The sequence below is a fragment of the Megascapheus bottae genome, chromosome 9 (assembly GCF_031878675.1).
Source record: "Megascapheus bottae isolate mThoBot1 chromosome 9, mThoBot2.hap1, whole genome shotgun sequence".
Lineage (NCBI taxonomy): Eukaryota > Metazoa > Chordata > Mammalia > Rodentia > Geomyidae > Megascapheus > Megascapheus bottae.
Window position 1 is genome coordinate 68862857 of NC_143517.1, and position 20810 is coordinate 68883666.

Sequence of the window (20810 nt, forward strand, 5' to 3'; positions counted from 1 at the left end):
TGGCCAAGCCGCGGTCAGGAAGGTCCCGCGTGCTGGGCTCCCGGGAGAGCGCGCCTGCCCTGCCAGGAGCCCAAGGCGAGAGGCGAGCCCGCCGGAGGCCGCCGGGGGACGGCGCTGAGCGCGGAGCGGCCCCGCCCACCGCCCGGCCCCGCCCACCGCCCGGCCCCCGGCCCCGCCCACCGGACGGCCCCGGCTCCGCCCACCGCACGGCCCCGGCCACGCCCATCGGCCCCGCCCGGGCAGACCCCGCCCACCGCCCGGCGCTGGGCGGGGCTGGCGAGCCGGGCGCGCATGCGCGCCGCGCGCCCTTCCGCAGGGCCTGCTGGGCGCCGGGACGCCTGCGGCGGAGCCGAGGAGCGCGGCGGGGACATGTGGCGGCCGGTGAGGACTCCCCGCACCTCGGATCCCGCTCCAGACCCTGACCCGCATGCCCTGAAGCCCTGCCGCAGGGCCGGACGCCCCGCCCGCGCAGCCCGCCGGGGCTCCCCCCGCACGCCCGGGGCCTCCCCCGAGCCCCGCGCCCGGCCCTCCGGCCCTGAGCTCCCGGTGGCGCCCCCGCAAGCTCCCGCGTCCTGTCGGCCCCGCCGGGGCCGAGCGCCGCGCCCGGGGGGCGGCCCGCCCGAGCCCCGGACCGCGAGCCGCGCCCGCCCGCCCGCGGCCTTGGCCCCAGCGGGTTTTTCTGGGACGCCCGGCCTTGTGGGCCCGCACGCCCCAGGCCAGGCTTTCGCTTCCCCCGCGGCGCGCACGGCAGGGCGGCCCCGCGGCAGGGGCGCTGTCAGCCGGTCGGGCCGAGGCCCTGGGCGGCGGCTGCTCCACCACCTGCCTCCGCAGACCCTCCCGGCACCTCGGCGTAGACCGCTGGGGGCGCCCGCTGCCCCGAGGCCGCGGGCTTCACCTGGGTCCGGCGGGCTGCCGCGTGCTGAGCGGTGCCGCGGGGGCCGCCCTCCCAGGAGGAAGACAGGCCTGAGAGGCCCCGGCTGACTTAGCATAGCGAGGTGTCCCCTGGCAGTGCAGCTGCTTACTTGAGGCCACTGGTGTCAGTGGTCTCCGCAGCAGGAATGGTCAAGGAAGGACAGATGGTCAGTCTTGACAGAGAAGCCAGGTTATAATGCCCTTTCTCCTGCAGACAGTGAGGACACTTAGAGGTAGTTTATGTGCAGCAATACATCCTGAGTCCTTTCCTCTCCTGGGTGCATTGCCCCTGGCTGTGCTCCCCAGTGTAGAGACACCCACAGGTAGGGTGTCTTCGTTCCTTTGCCTGGAGCTTGGCTTCCAGGCAGGAGCCCTGGACACAGGATAATGCTGGTGACATGCTCGGGTGGAGTTAGTTAGGGCAGCATCACTTCCTGAGCTGGGCTCTGGGCCACTGTGGCCTGGGTGGCCACCGAGGCCAGAGTGCATACACCTGCCCCTCTGAGCTTGAACCGTCCACTCTCTTCAAAGGTGCGACTGTGCCGCTTCCATTCGGCTCTGCTGCAAAGCAGGCAGAAGCCCTGGCCGTGCCCCGCCGCGTTCTTCAGAAGCCTCAGGGCCCCCCCTGCAAGGTAATGAGTCCCCACCATCTGGGCCATAGGTTGCTGGGAGAATGGGCTGCTCAAGACACTGGTCCAGGCCAAGCTGAGCTTCCGGGAAGGAACGACACACAGTGGTCCCCCTCACCCCAGTCCTGGGACCCAAAGGCCTGGCACATCTCTAGCTGGCAAAGGGCCATCCAGAACTCAGGGAGACAGTTCTAGGGAAGACAGCAGCAGTGGAAGGTGGAGGACCTGTGCTCAACCCAAGATAGGGTGTGTCCAGAGCATGAGGCACACTCAGGGTAGACAGTAGCACGTCAGGGTTTGCTCAGAAATGCCCCCTCCACCCATGGGGTCCGGCCTAGTGGTAGAATGCTCGCCTAGCGTGCATGAACCCCTGAGTTCGATTCCTCCATACCACATACACAAAAAAGCAGGAAGTGGTGCTGTGGTTCCACTGGTAGGGCTTTAGTCTTGAGAAAGCCCAAGGACAGTGCCCAGGCCCTGAGTTCAAGTCCCAGGACTGGCCAAAAAAGAAAAAGAAAGCCCCCACTGTGCCAAATAGGGTGACTATAAGGGGCACAAAAGGTTGGGATTGCTGTGGGCACATGCCAGGGGAAGGAGCAGCTGCGAGAGGCTGATGGGTTGCCTGAGCTGTGTGGCACTGTGGACCCAGGTTGGAGCACTAGCTGTTTTGTGCAGGTGTTCACACTGTTGTGCAGTGAGCTCTCCTCTGATTTTTATTAGTGTACCCCTTGGATGTACAATCGAGTCAAGTTATCTTGATGGGGACAGTGGCAGGGGTTCTGGGCAGTGCAGCTGGTCCATGTCTGGAGTGTAGTTCTCTCCTAGGACAGCCCAACCTGGCTGAGGAGCCTTTTGCTCCAGTGGGTTCTGTGGGCTGCACATAGCCCAGACCTGCCCCTTAACCTGCCTGGCATCCTTGCGGTTGTGAGATGCAGCCTCGATGGCCACCTCTGGGGGGAGCTGGGGCAGGGAGCTGATGGCTGTGCGCCCAGTCTGGGCAGGGGCCAACTCCCAGCTCCTGCCTGTGTCTCCCCAGGGCCTCGAGACCCACACCACTCTGGCGGAGGGTGCTCCCTGCTACCATGGTGGGGGTACCTCTGCTCTTTGGAGTCTACTATGTCACAGCCGAGGCACGGGAGAAGAGGAAGCTGCGGATTGCAGTAGATGGCATCAGACGCTTTGGCAGGTAGATGGACTTGCAGCCCCTGGGGTCGGGCATGACAGTGGTTTCTCTCTCATCAGATCTTGGAGGGCTGCTCTGGGACAGAGGCTGCCGTGCAGGGGTTGTGGCTCGTGGGAGAGGAACCCGCTGAAGGGGCCCCCACACTCATCAGACCTTTCCTCACATCAGCTCTGGCTATAGGGGTGGGGGGAGGGCAAGCCCTGGGAGGTGACAGTCTCTTCCCGCCCCCTTCTCACCCTACCACCAAGGAAGGGCGTGGAGAGAGAGAGAGAGAGAGAGAGAGAGTGTGTGTGTGAGTGTGAGTGTGTGTGTGTGTGTGTGTGTGTGTGTGTGTGTGTGTATGTGTGTATGTGTATGGGGGGGTCATGGAGCTTGAACTCTGGGCCTGGGAACTGTCCTTGAGCTTCTCAGCTCAAGGCTACTGCCCTACCCCTGGAGCCACAAGCCCCACTTCCCATTTTCTAGTAATTAATGGAGATAAGAGTCTCAAGTTCTTTAGTACCCAGGCTGGCTTTGAACCATGATCCTCAGATCTCAGCCTCCTGAGTAGCTGGGATTACAGGTGTGAGTCACCATGCCCGGCTCCCATACTGAGGTTTTAAAATGTCTTTCCTGGGCCTGGAGTGTGGCCTAGTGGTAGAGTGCTTGCCTAGCATACACGAAGACCCAGATTCAATTCCTTGGTATCATATACATAGAAAAAGTCAGAAGTGGTGCTGTGGCTCAAGTGGTAGAGCTCTAGCCTGGAGAAAGCCCAAGGACAGTGCTCAGGCCCTGAGTTCAAGTCCCAGGACTGGGAGAGGGGAGGGCGTTTCATTGTTTTGAGATGGGGCTTTCACTGAGGTGCCCAGAGAGGCCTTGAATTCTTCCCTCTCAGCCACCTTAGTAGCTGAAATTAAACTCTGCCCTGCCTTGCCTGGCTTCCCTTCGTGTGTGTGTGTGTGTGCGTGTGTGTGCGTGTGCGTGCGTGTCGAGGGATCATGGGACTTGAACTCAGCCTGGATATTTTCCCTGAGCATTTCAGTTCAAGGCTACCACCCTACCCCTTGAGCCACAGCACCACTTCCAGTTTTCTTGTAATTGGAGATTAGAGTTTGAACCTTGATCCTCAGATCTTAAGCCTCTTGAGTAGTTAGGATTATTGGCGTGAGCCACTGCACCCAGCTTCCTTTTCTGTTTTGAAATAATTTCAAATGTTCAGAAAAGTTTGAAAAGCACAGAGCACTTGAAAATAAGCCACAAATGCATTGTTACTCCTGAACGGCTTAGAGTGTATTTTGTAAACAAGGACTTTCTCTTACACAACCATGATCCAGGCTGATCCTAGGGATAGTGATACAGGTCTGTAATCTCAGCACTTGGGAAGGTGAAATAGGAGGATCGTAAGTTCAAGGCTAGCCAGCCCGGGCTAAAGACCTTGTCTCAAGCACCAAAACAAACCCTAACCCATTAAAACTGCCTTGCATATGGGCCCATTCTGATGGCATTTCTGGTGTTCTGTGGCCTAGAGGAGCCCCTCCATCCCTCCTTGGCTTTTGTGCCTGCCCAGGATGGACAGGCTCAAGCTGAAGGGCATAATTCTTCCCACATGATATAATGTACACATCATTTTGGGTCCCTGGGGCCACTTTCATTTCAGACCAGCTGAGATGGGGTGGCTACAATCTGAGGGGTCTTCTTCAGGGTGTGTGCGTGTGTGTGTGTGGTGTGTGTGTGTGCGTCCTGGGCTTGAATTCTGTGTGTGTGTGTGTGTGTGTGCGTCCTGGGCTTGAATTCTGTGTGTGTGTGTGTGTGTGTGTGTCCTGGGCTTGAATTCTGTGTGTGTGTGTGTGTGTGTGTGTCCTGGGCTTGAATTCTGTGTGTGTGTGTGTGTGTGTGTGTGCGTCCTGGGCTTGAATTCTGTGTGTGTGTGTGTGTGCGTCCTGGGCTTGAATTCTGTGTGTGTGTGTGTGTGTGTCCTGGGCTTGAATTCTGTGTGTGTGTGTGCGTCCTGGGCTTGAATTGTGTGTGTGTGTGTGTGTGTGTGTGTGTGTGTGTGTGTGTGTGTCCTGGGCTTGAATTCTGGGCCTAGGAGTTTTTGTGTTCAAGGCTAGTGCTCTACTTGGGTGGGTTTTTTTTTGTTTTGTTTTCCCTTCCCCATCCTGGGGCTTGAACTTGGGGGCTGGGCTCTGTCTCTGAGCCGCTCTGTGTTCAGGCTAGCACTCTACCACTTCAGCCACAGCACCACTTCCAGCTTTTTCTGGTTATATGGTACTGAGGAATGTAACCCAGAGCTTCATGTATGCCAGGCAAGCACTCTACCACTAAACTGTATTCCCAGTCCAACATTTTCGGTGTTTAATTGGAGATGATCTCAAGCCTTTTCTGTTTGGGCTGGCTTTGAATTGTGATTCTCATATAGCAGCCTTCTGACTAGCTTGGATTCCAGGTGTGAACCATTGGCGTCCAGCCGTTCCTCGGCGTTTTTCTTTTTGTGCTACTAAGGACGACCCCAGGACTTGTACATGCTCATCAAGCATTTGTTCCACTGCTGACCACACCCAAGCCCCTCGCTTTTTTATTATTCTCTAGTCAATCCCAAGGCTCAGAGAAGATGAAGCATGGGCTGAGCCCCCGACTCAGAGCTCCAATGTGTCTAGGATCTCTGTCCTTCTGCCACTGGTGTGATGTGCAGCTGGAAATCCCACTCCAGCCTGCCTGTCCAGAAATGTCTTCTTTTTCTGTCAGTTGTGGGGCTTGAACTCTGGGCTTGGGCACTGTGTCTGAGCTCTCCAGCTCTAGGCTAGCACTCTACCACTGGAGCCACAGCACCATGTCCAGCTTTTTTTGTGTATTGGGTACCCAGGAATCAAACCTAGGGCTTCATTCATACTAGGCAAGCATTCTACCACTAGGCCAACTCCAGGCCACACCCAGCTTTGAGATAGGGCCTCTCTCTTGTTTTTTTTTTTTTTGTTTTGTTTTGTTTGTGGGTCATGGGGCTTGGACTTGGTCTGGGTGCTGTCCCTGAGCTCTTCAGCTCAAGGCTACCACCCTGCTCCTGGGCCTGGGCAGTTTCTTGGAGCTCTTCAGCTCAAGGCTGGGCCTGGGTGTTATCCCTGACTTTGAACCTTGATCCTCAGATCACAGCCTCCTGAGTAGCTAGGATTACAGGCGTGAGCCACCTGTGACCAGGGTCTCTTTTTAATCCACATTTTTTAATCCACATCCTCTGGTTCTCTACTACCCAAGTAGCTGAGATTATAGGCATGAGCCCCACCCATATCCACCTTTTTGTTTTGTCTCCAACATTTTACACTGAAAAACTTAAAAATTAAAAATGCTCTATAAGGGGCCGAGAGTTTGGCCTAAGTGGTAAGATTACTTGCCTAGCCTACAAGAAGACCCAGGCTTGATTCCTTGGTACCACATACATAGAAAAAGCCAGAAGTGATGCTGTGTCTCAAGTGGTAGAGGTCTAGTCTTCAGAAAGCCCAAGGACCGTGCTCAGGCCCTGAGTTCAAGCCCTAGGACTGACAAAAAAAAATCATAAAAACCATAGCTGTGTAAGCAGGGCACTGGTGGATCTGAGGATCGTGGTTGAGTCGAGCCCAGGCAGGAAGTCCATGAGACTTGTTTTTTTTCCCCCCAGTCCTGGGGCTTGAACTCAGTGCCTGAACCAAGTCTTTGGGATTTCCTCAAAGCTAGCCCTCTACCACTTGAGCCACAGCACCACTTCCAGTTTTTTTCTATATAGATGGTACCGAAGAATTGAACCAGGGTCTTTGTGCATCCTAGGCGAGCACTCTACCACTAGGCCACACTCCTGCCCCCATGAGACTCTTATCTCAGTGAATCCCAGGAAATGCTGGAGGATTGCTCTAGGCGTCGTGGCTCCCTGGCTTGCTTCACCAGCAGTGTCTTCCCACTTATCTTCTGTGTCCATCTGGGACACACACGGAGCTACAGCTTGTAGAGAGAGGAGAGCTTAGCAGGTGCTCCACTGGCTGTGATGCAGGACCTGCAAAAGGTACAGCCTATCCAGAATTAGAACAGGCCATTCCTGGCCAGCTGTGAGGCTTGAAGCCTCCTGGCATTATTTCCGGACCACCTCTACGGAGAGGCCTTCCAAAGGCCTGGACTTGTGTCCTTCCACCTCCTCCCGCCTTCTAGCAGCAGGAGCTGGTGACAGTCCTAACCTGGCATAGGAGGACATTCGATCTTCTCAGGCCTGCCAAGAGTCCAAGAAAGGGTGTGGTGAGCGTTGTCCACCGGGGCTGTACTCATGGCGCAGCAGGTGACCTAACTTCCCAGCACCCGGGAAGCCTTCCTTTCCTCCTCCCTCCATGACCTGCCTGTGGCCTTGCTGTGTCTGCTCCCAGCACTGCTTCTCCTGTTCACTTCCGTGTCCTCCACACATCAGTCCTCAGGGAGGAATTGTGCAGGGACAGTGTCCAAAATGGAGGGCCAGCGGCGTTCTAGGGTCGACCCTGCTGGCTCACACCCATGACCCTAACTATTCCGGATGCTGGGACTGCGAACTTCCGTCTGTGGCTCCACCTGCAGTCAACTAGCAAAAAGTAGGCATGCTAGGTGTTGTAGTGCCAGCCTTGCCAAGAAAATATAGCCAGAGTTCCCCTGGGACTGAGCACGCGCACCCACAGATCCTTGTGGCTGGACCCAGCCCAGTCTCCTCTTGGACCCAGTGGCTAGCCAAGTCTTGGAGAGGCTCAGGGCAGAGAAACCTGTAGAACTGTTCTCCTGGAACCAAGACCTCTCTGCCCACAGGTCCCTGCGGATTGGCCTGAATATCTCCCTGGACTACTGGTGGTGCACAAATGTCACCCTGAGAGGGGTGGAAGAGGTGTGTCCCCGTGTCCTGGGCATGTGGGCAGGCTGGAGGTATTGGGTGCTCTTGGGCCCAGAGGGTGGCTGTCTGTCCCAACCTCCCTTCCATGCCTGTGGTCAGAACAGCCCGGGGTACGTGGAGGTGATGTCTGCGTGTCACCAGAGGGCAGCAGATGCCCTGGTAGCTGGGGCCATCAGCAACGGGGGCCTCTACATAAAGCTGGGCCAGGGGCTGTGCTCCTTCAACCACCTGCTGCCCCCTGAGTACATCCAGACGCTACGGGTCCTGGAGGACAAGGCCCTCACCAGGAACCTCGGGGAGGTGAGCCCAGGACAGACCGGGCAGGGTGGAGGGCTGCCCTGGCCAGACGCCGCTCCAAGTTCGTGCTTCCCGCCAGGTGGACCAGCTGTTCCTCGAAGACTTCCATGCCCTGCCCAGCGAGCTCTTCCAGGAGTTTGACTACCAACCCATAGCTGCTGCAAGCCTGGCCCAGGTGCACCGTGCCAAGCTGCACAATGGAACGCCAGTGGCCGTGAAGGTACCTGGGCTGCCTTGTACTGAGGGGCTCTGGGCCTTCCTGGCCCACCGAGTCCATGGTGCCTTGGCCTGCAGGTGCAGTACGCTGATCTGCGGGACCGCTTTGACGGGGACGTTCACACCCTGGAGCTCCTCCTACAGCTCGTGGGGCTTATGCATCCCAGCTTTGGCTTTGGCTGGGTCTTGCAGGTAGTGCTGGGCAACTATAGCCAGGGGTGGGGTACCAGGCCCGGAGCTGGCCTTGACCGTGCATGTTTTAGGACCTGAAGGGCACCCTGGCCCAGGAGCTGGACTTTGAGAATGAGGGCCGGAACGCCGAGCGCTGTGCGCAGGAGCTGAAGCACTTCCACTACGTGGTGGTCCCTCGAGTGTACTGGGAGAAGTGCAGCAAGGTGGGCCCGGCTGCTCCCTTTGTGGGGGGAGGCCTTTGCATGGCCTTCCAAGCTCAGCCTCTTCCTCTCTCCCAGCGCGTGCTGACAGCTGACTTCTGTGAAGGCTGCAAGATCAACGACTTAGTGACCATCAAAAGCCAAGGGCTGGAAGTGCAGGACGTGAGTGTGGGCAGGGCAGGGTGGGGCAGCAGTCTCCGCTGCCACCGACATCCCACACACTTCCCGTGCTCTCTGCAGGTGGCACAGAAGCTGGTGCAGGCTTTTGCAGAGCAGATTTTCTACACTGGTTTCATCCACTCTGACCCCCACCCTGGCAATGGTAAGAGCGGCCCCGGGGGCAGGCGCCTGGCCTGCGTGTGTGGGTGGGCACTGACACTCGGCGTCCCTAGTTCTGGTACGGAAAGGCCCGGACGGAAAGGCAGAGCTGGTGCTGCTGGACCACGGACTCTACCAGTTCCTGGATGAGAAGTAAGGCGGAACAAGGCGCCCGTGAGCGGTCTTCTCCTGGGTCCTCCCCCGGGCCTGGGGGGGGGGAGGGGTTTCACAGCAGGATTCTCACAGGGACCGGTCAGCGCTGTGTCAGCTGTGGCGAGCCATCATCTTGAGAGATGATGCTGCAATGAAGACTCACTCGGCTGCGCTTGGGGTGGAAGGTGAGGACGGGCCGTGCGAGGGGGAGCAGGCACAGCTGGCTGCAGAGCCCTGGCCTGGCTTCCCCTCCGTGTCGCCTGCAGACTACCTGCTGTTCTCCGAGGTGCTCATGCAGCGGCCCGTGCGTCTGGGCCAGCTGTGGGGCTCCCATCTGCTGAGCCGTGAGGAGGCGGCCTACATGCAGGCCATGGCCCGGGACCACTTTGACAACATCATGGTGGTGCTCAAGGAGCTGCCTCGGCCCATGCTGCTCGTGCTGCGCAACATCAACACCGTGCGCTCCATCGTCACGGTGCTCGGCAACCCTGTGGACCGCTACTTCCTCATGGCCAAGAGGTGGGTGGCCCGCGGGGGGTCCCCCCGGGCTGCGCAGGCCGTGGGGCTCATGTGTGTGTCTGATGCAGTGCCATTCGGGGCTGGAGCCGCCTGGTGGCCACGGCGTACCAGGGCATCTACAGCAGCAGCCTCCTGCGCCACGTCAAGGTCTTCTGGGAGCTTTTCAAGTTTGAGGTGGCCCTCAGGTAAGTGGCTCTCCCAGGGGGGACTGGTGCCAGGCTTGCTCCCTATCAGCCTGTGACCCTGCCACCTGCTTCTCCAGGCTGGAGACCTGGGGCATGCGGCTGACATCCCTCATGGTTCGGATTTTGGTCCACTTGGGCCTCGTGCCCCAGAACAAGGAGCTCTACCAGTATTTGGAGACCTGAGCTTCGGGGCCTGCAAGACTTGTAGTTCCAGCAGATGGTACTGGCCAGGGCCAGCGGTGCAGACGGACACCTGACATCCCAGGGGCCTGCGATGGGGGAGTGCACTTTGGGGGCTCCGACAACTCAATGACCACACACTTGCGTCAGACAAATTGTTCTTGGTGTGTTTTATACAAAAAGGGAGGATCGGGGGTGGGGGCACGGGAGGCAGTGCACACAGGCCAGGGCAGCAGCATCTGAGGCACTAGAAGTGGGCAGTGACTCGGTCTGTCTCCAGCAAGTCGTCGAGTATCTGTGGGACAAGGGCACATCAGGGCAACAGGGGAGGGACAGGCTGAGGTAGGGGGGCGGGGGTGGGGACAGTGCTCACGATGTCAGGTGTGGTGCCGATCTTCTTGGCCAGCTCCCCACGCTCCATGGTGCTGAGGTACAGGTAGCGGTTGAGCAGCTCCCCATCAAGCACGTTGCGCACTGCATTCTGCAGGACACGCCGGTCCACGTGCAGCATCCTGGCCAGGCGGACAAATAGGAAGGTCATAGCACGTCCGGGGGGCAGTGGGGCCAGGGAGAAAGCGGCACTCACCGGAAAGCTCGGGGGTTGAGCCCAGCGTGGTGGGGCAGCATGGTGGTCAGGGCATTCTGCAGCATCAGCAGCCGCCGATAGGTCTTCTCCTGCATGGGCAGCAGCAGCCCAATACCACCGTCCAGGGTGGCTGGGGGACATGCAAGCTCAGTGGACCGCCCTAGCCAGGCCGGACTCCCACCCCTGAAGACGGCCACACTCACCAAACCACGTGATGTGCTTGTTTTCCCACACCACTGACTTCTTGCTGGGCCCCTCTGCTGCCCCTCGGCATGGGGTCCTCCAGAAGGTGTTCACGTGGGCACCCACATGGAAGTCTGCCCGGCGCAGCAGGCGCATGCCCCCGAAGCTCTCCTTGGCTAAGCCAGAAGGACACATGTCACCACTGGGTAGCCCCCAGCACGAGCCCTGCACAGGTGGGGCGGGGCCCCTCGCTCACCTTCTGGCAGGTACATGTACACCATGAGGTTGCGGTCTCGGTCGGAAACTGAGGAGCAGAGAGCTCAAGTCAACCCCAGCCACCTCGGCCTCGCAGCTCCCGAGGGGCTGTGCTGGGGCTGGGACTCGAGCTCTCGTGCTCAAGGCCGACACCATGCCGACACTGCACCACCTGAACCACATCCAGCTTTTTTTCTGGGTTTGTCTGCCTAGCCACCAGCCCTGGAAAGGAGTCACTCACCCAGGAATCCCAGCTGGGCATTGTCTACCATGAAGTCCACACTGTACACCTCCAGGGGCTTGGCATCCTGGGGAAGGGGGGGCAATCAGGACAGGCCTTGGCGGGGTGCCCTCCCCCCAGCGGCCAGCCTCCCGCCAGTACTCGGGACACGAGGCTCAGCGTCTTGCTCTCTTCCTGGTAGCGCAGCAGTGAGATGCTCTTCATGACGTCGGCGGCCAGGATGAAGTTCTTGACGCTGATCATCTGGTGGATGTACAGCTGCGTGTCGATGAAGGCCATGCCCGTCAGCTCGCTGGCCCGCAGGCTCCACAGGAAGATCTGGGGCGGGGGACGGGGGGACACACGGCATGAGTGGAGGACACACCGCAGACCGGGCAGATGCATGGCTGGAGTGGGCAGATGGCACACCTTCTGCCCAATGGCTGACACCAAGTGGCCGTTGCAGTGGCACAAAGCAGTCACTGGCCCCTTCTGCTCCTTCTCGTACAGCACCTTGAACTTGTTCTTGGTCAGGGGCTGGCCCGGCTCAGGCACGACCTCGATCACATCCATGATCAGGATCTGTCGAGAGTGAGGAGGGGCTGCAGGCAGGGCCGGTCAGGGCCGCCTGCCCCACCCCCAAGGGCAGGGTGCCTACCCGCCCTCGGCACGTGACCTCTTCCCCCTGCATGAGGCAGGTCCCAGCTGCCACATAGCCCTTGAGGCCAGACACAGTCTCCTCGCTTCGCAGTGACACAGTCTTCATGCATGTGACATGCTCCCACTCCTCCAGCTCAATTCTGCACAGGGAAGGGCTGCATCAGCAAGCCTCCCTCTGCTGCCATGTGGGGAAGAGCTACTGCAGGCTCAGCCATACTGGCGTTAGGGATGGCCTCCCAGCTGACCCACCTGGCGTTAGGGATGGCCTCCCAGCTGACCGGGGAGATGAGCTGGATGGAGAAGGCCTCCTGCTGGGGGTGGATGTACCTGTCATCTGCAGGGACCAGCAAGCAGGGTCACTGCACAGCCTGAGTGCAGCCCAAGCCCCACCACACTCCCCGGCTGCACACGCACCTCTCTCAATGGCTTCAAACTCCTTCTCCTCACCAGTCATGCGAGGGATGCGAGTGCATGGAGTGTTGGTGCTGGTGGCAACTGCATACACCTGGGGGTGTGGAGATGTTACAAGCCAGACGCCAGCCCTGGCAGACTCCGGCGAGCACGGGGAGCAGAGGTACAGACCTTGGACTCCACGTGGTAAGCCACATAGTGGGCTGTGCAGCGCAGTGGAATCTTCCGGACGGGCCATGGGGCGTCATAGGACAAGTAGGCAGGCAGGACACTGATCCTCAGCTCACCCTGGAGTGGGGGGCAGTGGGCACCATCACTGTGCTGTAGCTGGACCCTGACCACCCACCCCAGGCAAAGGGGACCTCGGTCTGACTGTACTGCGGATTCTACAAGAGGGAGCTGGGCTGTCCTCCAGACACTGACCAGGTCACAGCCAGCAACCCCAAGTGACCCTTAGTCTGCTGCCCTTTGGATAGCACCCAGAAGAAACAGGCTCAGGGGCCGGGAGTTTGGCCTAGTGGTGGCGTGCTCGCCTAGCATGCACGAAGACCTGGGTTTGATTCCTCGGTACCACATATAGAAAAAAGCCAGAAGTGATGCTGAGGCTCAAGTGGTAGAGCTCCAGCCTTGAGAAAGTGCAAGGACAGTGCTCAGGCCCTGAGTTTAAGCCCCACGACTGGCAAAAAGAAAAGAAAGACTTAGACAAGGGATGTGTGTCTCTCATGTGGGAAGCAGAAGCCAGCTGTAGCCTGGCTCTGGAGAAAGGGCTGAGGGTAGGCTAGGACAAAGGTCTGGAGGGTAAGTCGCAGCCGCCGCCCTCACTGGCTAGTCCTCTTCACCATGGAGCCCAATCCCATCGCTGGCTGGCTGCCTGCGCCTCCAGGCACTCAGCTCTTGCACCCTGGGTATACTCCCTACCAGCCCAGGAAGGGCTTCCTTCCTGGGGCCCCAGAGGCCACGCCCTCCTACCTGTCGGTTGAAATACAGGAAGCCCCGGGGGCAGTTGACGTTGTGAAACGGAGCAAAGGAGTCGATGGGGCCGTCGATGCCCATGGGGTGCAGCCGCAGAGCCCCCCGGCCGGTCACCAGAAGCCAGTGGGGCGAAGGCCCACAGATAAACACCTGGAGGCAGGCTCCGTGAGCACGCGTGCTGGGCCAGGCCACCCTTCCCTACCCGGGGTCCCCGCGCAGCCGCCCACCTACCCCCGAATAGCCATAAATATCCTCAAAGTAGCGGAAGCGGGCCGCTCGGCCCCGGACTCCAGGCCCCTCCTCAGGGCCACCACCTTCCGCCTTCTTCTTGGACGGCTTTGGCTTCTTCTCTCGGAAGTTAATGTTGTGGGGGACCTGGTGGATCAACACCCGGCCTTGCAGACCACGCTCGACCGGCCCTACCCCTCCCTCTCCCTAGACCCGCAGGCTGCAGCCACTGGCACCTTCTTGAAGCGGACTTTGAGGTTGCCCTGACCCAGCTGGGAGTCGTGGGGGAAGGCCTCGTAGATGAGCAGCTCCTGGTCCACGTGCACCTAGGAGACAGCCCGCACGGGACCGCGTGAGGGCGCGCCTCTCCGGGTCTAGGCAGGCAGCAGCAGCTAGACACGCACTCACCAGCAGGTAGGGCCTGCTCTGGCGGCTCCCCAGTCCCACCAGCAGCACCTCCTTGACCAGGGGCAGCTCCCCCTGGCGGGTGGCCTCCTCCTTGCGGGCCTCAGCCTGGGTGGTGGGCTGTCCAAAGGAACTGTCCACCAGGACCCGCTGCCCCACAGGAAAGTTCTTCACCAGAAACACCAGCCGCCAGTCAGGGAGCTGGTAGATCTGTGGAGGGACAGGGTAAGTGGCGGAGGGACCGAAGCATGGCCAGGCGTACGGCAGTCCCACTCAGGCACACCCACCTCCATGGTGCCATTCTCTCGCACCAGCAGACACCAGTGTGTGGGCTCTGCCCGGAAGGGCGCAGGGTCACGGTCAGCCGGGGGCTGGCTGCTCCTGCGGGCCTCTTCCTTGCAGGGGCTAAAGAGGGAGCTGGAGTCCCCGTACAGCATCTCCTCCTCGTCATCCACCGTGGGACTGGAGACCGACAGACACGTCACAGGATGGCCAGAGACCCAGACCCCACACACCCTGGCCACCACATACCTGGTCTCGGAGCCCAAGGCGTCAGCCTCTGAGCCACCACGGCCCCCCAGGTCCTCACGGGTTCCGCCCAGGCGGCTCTCCGTGGTAAGCATGCCACTGACATCACGGTACAGGCAGAGCGCAATGACCTTGGACTGCTGCAGAAAGGAAGGGGGGTCAGGGGCAGTGTAGGGCAGGCAGATGGAGGAGGGGCTCAGGGGTAGTGGGGCAGGCATGCAGATGGGGCATCAGGAGTGAGAGGCCTACATGGTGCAGGGGGGGCTTGTGCAAGGCAAGGCGATGGTGGCGTCCCCCATAAGAGTCGTTCTTGAGCAGGAACATGGTGACGTGGCCTTCGGCGCTCATGATGACAATGTAGGGGTCAGCCACCGCACACTGCACAATCGGAGCACCCAGGTCCACGGGGATGAAGTGCAGCTGATTCACTGTGGGCGCCGGGTGGTCAGGGTGGGGAGCTCCCTGAACCCTCCCAGAACCCAGGGACCCGCCACCCTCCTACCTACCTCCTTCCAGCAAGCGGATGCCCAGGGGTGACACTTGGACAATATAGCGGTTATCCCCAACGTTTCCCGCAAAGACTGTGGGGCCCTGTGTGGCAAAGCCACTGGCGTCCAGCTCCATGATCTCCTGGCCCGTCTGCAGGATCTATGGAGGCAGAGGTGAGCAGCCCCTCTCCCCGGCGGCTCCAGGCCCAGCCCAGACCCTGGCCCCCAGCCCCAGCCCCTTACCATGGTTGAGTCTTCCCGGCTCAAAATGAGGAAGCCATGCCTTCGCCCATCATCCTCTGCTTCGGGGGTACCAGGCCCCTGCTCTGCACCCTCTGCCTTGGACGCTTCTTCCTGGGAGATAGGAGGGCAGGAAGGAGCCCCCGTTGGCTGAGGCCAATGTGGCTGTGACCCTGTAGACCCTGCTCCCCTCACACGTCTGGCGTCTGGCATCTGGTTTACCTCCTCCTTACGCACAGGGGCTATGACAGTCCACATGTCATAGCAGCCAGGGAGTTCAAAGGTCGTCACTACTTGGGGTCGGATACTCTTCTGCAATAAAGATGGGGTCAGGGGTCAGCCCAGCCAGGTCCTAGCAGCAAGTCCCTACCCTTCCTCTACACACCTGCAGCACAGACAGGGCCCCATTCTTCCCATAGCCGGAGCACACCACAATCTCCAAGTCTGGCTCGGGACTGTTCTGAAACTGCACAGGGAAGGACAGGACAGTTTCCGCTGGCACCACTCACACATCAGCTTGCCCCCGCCCTCTCAATCACTCGTACCCCAGCCCCTCCAACCACTCACGCCCCAGCCCACCCCAGCCCCTCAGCACCTCTTCAGAGAGGAAAGCAGGCTCGCCCACGGCAGCGTTGGCACAAGGTCCGATGTTGAGCATGCTGTCACACACCTGGGGACAGCTGTGGTCAGGGGGAGGCGGGGCGGGGGCGGGGGGGGGACCACTCCTGTCTAGCCTCACCTCAAAGGAGTAGGTTGCCAGCTGTGTGCCAGACTGCGCCTCACTGCCATACACTTCAATCTCATCTACCTCGTCCTGTGGCACAGACTTGCTTCCTGCAACACAGGAAGCTGAGCCCGAGCCAAGCCCTCCGCTCCAGCCCCTCAACTGCCTGGCATGCCTGGCCCTCACCTGCCCAGCCCACGGTGGAATCTACGCGCTTCTTCTTAGAGGGAGGCTCCTCCTACAAGGCAAGGGCAGCGTGAGCAGCCTGCGGGGCTGTCTCCACCAGGAGGCTGGGCACGAGCCTCGTGGGGACTGACCTTGTCGGCGGCTTCTCGGATGGCACTAGCGGGGGGTTCCTGCAGCTTCTCTGTGTACTTGAGGAGGAGTGAGTTCCCCAGGCGGGAGCCGAGGAAGAGGTATCCGGGCTCCAGGGTGACCATCTGCGGGAGAGGGAGGTGAGGGCCGGGCCAAACCGGGCTGGGGCCACCCCTCGGGCTCTACTCACACTGCTGGTGAGGACACTAGCGGCTGCCTTGTCGAAGTGGAACGCTCGGACGCTACGCATGCCGTCAGTGATGAGGGTCAGCACGTAGCTGTGGGTGAGTTGGGAATGAGACACTGAGTGGGGCGGAGGTGGGGGGGACGCATGGGGGGATATTCTGGTCCCCGGGCTCGATGCTCACATCTCTCCACCCTTCAGGGAAATGACCATCTTATCGTAGGAGATGAAGGCCGCCTGGGCGCAGTCCAGGGTGATCCGCACGCCCTCCTGGGTGCCTGAGGGGACAGGTGGCCAAATGACGGAAGGCCCCACCACAGGCACAGCCCGCCCTGCGCCTGGGGGGCCCACTCACGTAGCGGGAAGGCAGTGGTGCCTGTGGTGAGGCTGTTGAGAGACACGCCGTATGGGGGGACACTCTGATTCAGATATAACAGGGAGTTGACAGCAAAGATCACCACACCACCTGCAGGAAGACGTGGGTTGGCAGGCAGGCTCCGTGTCCCCACCCCACAACCATGCACTCACCACTGGGCCCTCACCTATGGGTTTGGGCACAGCCAGGGCCTGGGTGCAGTCAAAAGGCAGGCTAGTGAGAGACCAGATGACAGGGTGGACCTTCTGCGTGATGTTCAGTGAGATTGCCACGATGGAGCATGTGTCCTGCCTCACAGCCACTCGCCTAGAGCAACAGACAGGGTCATCCGGGGACTGTCACACGACCCCGGGACAAGTGGCACCATTCCTCCTACCAGAGTGCACCGAGCCTCCACAGCCCCAGTGCAGCAATACAGCAATGCAGGGCAAAGCACAAGGATCTCCAAGGGCCCCACCTCACCCAGGCCAAGTCTGGTTAGGCTCAAACAGGATGAGCAAGGTGGGCTCATAGTAGCCGTGCAGGAACTGCAGGTCCACGATGTTGAGTAGCTTCTCATCCAGAGCCCTCACGTCGATGATGTAGCTGGGCAGGAAGCTGGACCTCTGCCTGGGGGCCAAGGGTGTCAGCCGTGGGGGGAGGGGGGGCGCAGGGAGAGTAGAACGCGGGCTCTCCTGGCTACCCAGGCCTGTTACTCACCCCTCGCCCACGAGCCCCTCATGCTCCTCAGCGAGGCTCTCCCTGCGGAAGGGCAGAACCACCAACCGTGTGCCGTAGATGAGCATGGCTGCACAGCGCCCGTCAGGGTCTACCCGGACTCGAGGCGTGTGCACGTTCTGCACAAACCCGTCCTGGGGATAGAGGGGAGGTCAGCAGGGCTACGGGACAGGAAACACGAAAGCTGCCCTGGGGGGAGGGGAGGAGGTACCATCCTGAAGTACTGGGATGGCCTACCCGAAGCTCGGGCTCCTCAAAGTAGTGCAGGGACAGGGTCTTCAGGTCGTGGGTGCCTGGGTCGTATTCCACCACTGACAGCTGGGGGAGGAAGGTCAGAACTGTAGCCCCTGCTCAACAATGTCCTCTACAACCCACTCTGGGCCCACTTCTCACCAGCCCACCACTCACCTTGGCATCTTTGAAACTGAGGAGCAGCGCATCACGCTTGGCGCCTGCCAACTGCACACTGGCCATGGACATGACATTGCCAAAGAAGGAGAAAGAGGCCACCAGCTCCAGCTTTTCCCGGTGAGTCTTCCCCTCTGGAAACGGCACCAGTGGGTCAGGCTTGGTCCCCAAATGCTGGCAGCCCATTTACCCCAGGTGCAGGCCAGAGCAGCTATCTTTCCACTCACCTGTGCTCCCATCATTCTTGGTCAAAACCTAGAGGGAAGACAGGAAGAAGAGTGAGGGGCCCTGGGGATGGACAGAACACCAGGAAGCCCTGCTCATTCGTCCTGCAGTGCCAGTGTGCAGGCCAGGTATTCCTGAAAGCAACTGTGTGCACCTCTGTGTGCCAGGCAACTCACGCTCACCTCGTCTGAGCCTGGCCACGAGGCATCCGCCTACTTACACACTTGCACCCGAGCTCAAGCAGCACAGCATAAATCTAGGCCCAGAACAGTCTGCACAAAATAGGCTCCAGCCAAAGCTGAGGTGCAAGACTGTTAAGGAGTTCTTGAAGACGCGGGCATGATGGATGCACTAGGATAATCCGCGCACCTGGAAGGCCGAGGCAGCCACATCTGGGTCGTTGTTTCCTCTGCCAGGAACGCTGCTTCTCCCTTCTCGCTTCCCTTACACTCCTCACCCCGCCAAGCTTAGCATCTCCTTGGGGAACAGCGAGGCAGCCGCTTGGCGCAAGGCCTCCCGAGCCAACGCGTTTCCTTTCCACATCTACCAGCGGGCTCGTCCACCTTTTTCTTTTTTTTTTTTTAATTTTTTTTTTTTTGCCAGTCCTCCTGGGCTTGAGTTCAGGGCCTGAGCACTTGAGCCTCAGCACCACTTCTGGCTTTTTTCTATGTATGTGGTACTGAGGAATGAAACCCGGGTCTTCATGCAGGCTAGGCAAGCACTCTACCACTAGGCCAAACTCCTGGCCAGGGCTGGTCCACCTTACAGGACCTCCTGTCAGTGGTCTGTCCCGAAGCTAGACCTGACTTTGTCCTTGGACACCCGTTTGCCGCGCTGCGGTCTCCCTGGAAAGCCCTGACTCCCCATGCCACTCCGTCCTTCCCTCCTTCCCTCCGTGTGCTGGGCGGAGCGCCCTGCACAGACTCGCAGCCACGACTCACCTCACAGTGGAGTGAGTGTGAGTGGGAGCGGGGAGGGGGGAGGGGGGAGCGGGGAGGGGGGAGGGGGGAGCGGGGAGGGGAAAGCGGGGAGCGGGGAGGGGAAAGCGGGGAGGGGGAAGCGGGAAGCAGGAAGTGGGGAGGGGAAAGCGGGGAGGGGGAAGCGGGAAGCGGGGAGGGGGAAGCTGGGAGGAGGAAGCAGAGAGCGGGGAGGGGAAAGCGGAAAGCGGGGAGGGGGAAGGGGGGAGAGGGGAGCGGGGAGGGGGAAGGGGGAAGCGGGGAGGGGGAAGCAGGGAAGGGGGGAAGCAGGGAAGGGGGGAAGCGGGCAGGGGAAGGGGGAAGGGGGGAAGCGGGCAGGGGAAGCGGGCAGGGGAAGGGGGAAGGGGGGAAGCGGGCAGGGGAAGCGGACGGGGAAGCGGGCGGGGAAGCGGGCAGGGAAGCGGGCAGGGGAAGCGGGCAGGCACCCGCGCCGCCGCCCTCCGGCCGCGCCTACCTCGGCGTCGCGGTTCAGGCGGTACACGTAGAGCTGCGAGGTGCCGGCCACCACCAGGTTGCGCTCGCTGTTGTTGAAGAAGTTGCAGTACATGGCAAACTCGAGCCCGGTGGGCGGGTGCGCCTGCTTGTACACCGCGTACATGGCGCCGCCACGGCCGCCGCCCCGGCGTGCAGCCCGCGCCGAGCCTGGGACGCCGCGGACTCGGCCCGGCCGGGCACCCGAGCCCGGCCGCGGAGTTCCGGCCGCCGGCGCCTGCGCACAACGCCAGCAGAGGCCGCGGAGTTCCGGCCGCCGGCGCCTGCGCACAACGCCAGCAGAGGCCGCGGAGTTCCGGCCGCCGGCGCCTGCGCACAACGCCAGCAGAGGCCGCGGAGTTCCGGCCCCCGGCGCCTGCGCACAACGCCAGCTGAGGCCGCGGAGTTCCGGCCCCCGGCGCCTGCGCACAACGCCAGCTGAGGCCGCGGAGTTCCGGCCCCCGGCGCCTGCGCACAACGCCAGCTGAGGCCGCAGAGTTCCGGCCCCCGGCGCCTGAGCACAACGCCAGATAAGGCCGCGGAGTTCCGGCCCCCGGCGCCTGCGCTCAACGCCAGATGAGGCCGAAGTCGGGAACCGGGACTGCGGCGGCTAGGGTCCGGCACCTTCTAGGCATGCGCACACCGACTGACGCATGCGCACACCGACTCAGCCTGGCCGAACACCGAGACCAAGACTCTGGGTTCCAGGTTCCGGCCGCCTGCGCCTGCGCAAGCCGCCTGGTGCGGCTGCCCGGAGACCCGGAGCACGGAGAACCCGGCCCGGCCGGGGACGGAAGCCGAGCCGCGGGGACCTGGAGCCGACCTGGAGCTGACGAGCTGGGGCCAGGGCGGGGGCCGAGCTCAAGCCCACGACCGGCAGAAATGAGTCTGACGGGGCGGGGGGAAAGGAGCCTCGGAGGCGCCCGGCATGGCGTCCCGCCGCGGCGGCCACCTCTCGCCGCATGCGACCCGGACCCCTTACGAGGCTCACCCCAGCAGGCTGCCCGCTCCCGTCCCCCTCCTGTCCCCCTCCCTCCCTCCCCCTTCCCCTCCCCCGGCTAGACAGTAGGACCAGGCTTCAGGTGGTGACCGCCCGGGGCGGGGCCTACAGGCGGAGCCCCAGGGCTGGCGAAGACTCGGCAGCCGGCCGCGCGGGCTCGGGCTCGGGCTCGGGCTCGGGCTGGTCGAGCGCAGGGGCGGAGGCTCTTGTCTCCGGCGGAGACCTGGACGTGGGCAGCGCGGTGGCTCCAGGCGCGGGGTGCTGGCCTGGCGCTGAAGAGCCGGGGGCTTCGAGCGCCGGGACGTCCACCGGGCCCGTCACGGGGTGGGGTGTGGACGTCCACCGGGCCCGTCACGGGGTGGGGTGTGGACGTCCACCGGGCCCGTCACGGGGTGGGGTGTGGA

General features: G+C 61.3%; 2 protein-coding genes across 4 annotated transcripts; one reads left to right on the forward strand and one right to left on the reverse strand.

Annotated features, from left to right (window-relative positions):
• The first annotated feature begins 312 nt into the window (after positions 1 to 312).
• On the forward strand, positions 313 to 9988 carry Adck5 (aarF domain containing kinase 5). Of its 3 annotated transcripts, XM_090339609.1 has the most exons (15): positions 313 to 381; positions 1444 to 1544; positions 2578 to 2727; positions 7492 to 7567; positions 7673 to 7873; positions 7950 to 8090; positions 8165 to 8278; positions 8350 to 8481; positions 8557 to 8640; positions 8719 to 8800; positions 8871 to 8949; positions 9043 to 9134; positions 9216 to 9468; positions 9537 to 9653; positions 9731 to 9988. In XM_090339609.1, exons 1-15 carry the CDS (start codon positions 370 to 372, stop codon positions 9834 to 9836), a joined length of 1740 nt encoding a protein of 579 aa, XP_090195735.1. In that variant the 5' UTR covers positions 313 to 369; the 3' UTR covers positions 9837 to 9988. The 3 variants fall into 3 exon arrangements, with proteins under 3 accessions (XP_090195735.1, XP_090195736.1, XP_090195737.1); XM_090339610.1 differs by lacking the exon at positions 8165 to 8278; XM_090339611.1 differs by having other exon boundaries at positions 355 to 381; positions 8350 to 8640.
• Positions 9987 to 19640, reverse strand: Cpsf1 (cleavage and polyadenylation specific factor 1). Its single transcript, XM_090339644.1, has 37 exons — positions 19390 to 19640; positions 17961 to 17988; positions 17734 to 17867; positions 17563 to 17643; positions 17308 to 17459; positions 17071 to 17217; positions 16775 to 16914; positions 16588 to 16698; positions 16417 to 16510; positions 16239 to 16326; positions 16051 to 16173; positions 15909 to 15971; positions 15749 to 15835; positions 15605 to 15679; positions 15395 to 15475; positions 15232 to 15321; positions 15013 to 15123; positions 14788 to 14929; positions 14531 to 14709; positions 14285 to 14421; positions 14041 to 14215; positions 13757 to 13963; positions 13585 to 13674; positions 13352 to 13495; positions 13118 to 13270; positions 12320 to 12436; positions 12152 to 12242; positions 11987 to 12071; positions 11736 to 11877; positions 11507 to 11659; positions 11240 to 11416; positions 11099 to 11165; positions 10859 to 10906; positions 10623 to 10778; positions 10420 to 10549; positions 10207 to 10345; positions 9987 to 10128 (listed from the first exon to the last, which is right to left on the reverse strand). The coding sequence occupies exons 1-37, from the start codon at positions 19531 to 19533 to the stop codon at positions 10081 to 10083; spliced, it is 4329 nt and encodes a 1442-aa protein (XP_090195770.1). The 5' UTR covers positions 19534 to 19640; the 3' UTR covers positions 9987 to 10080.
• Between the last annotated feature and the right edge of the window lie 1170 nt (positions 19641 to 20810).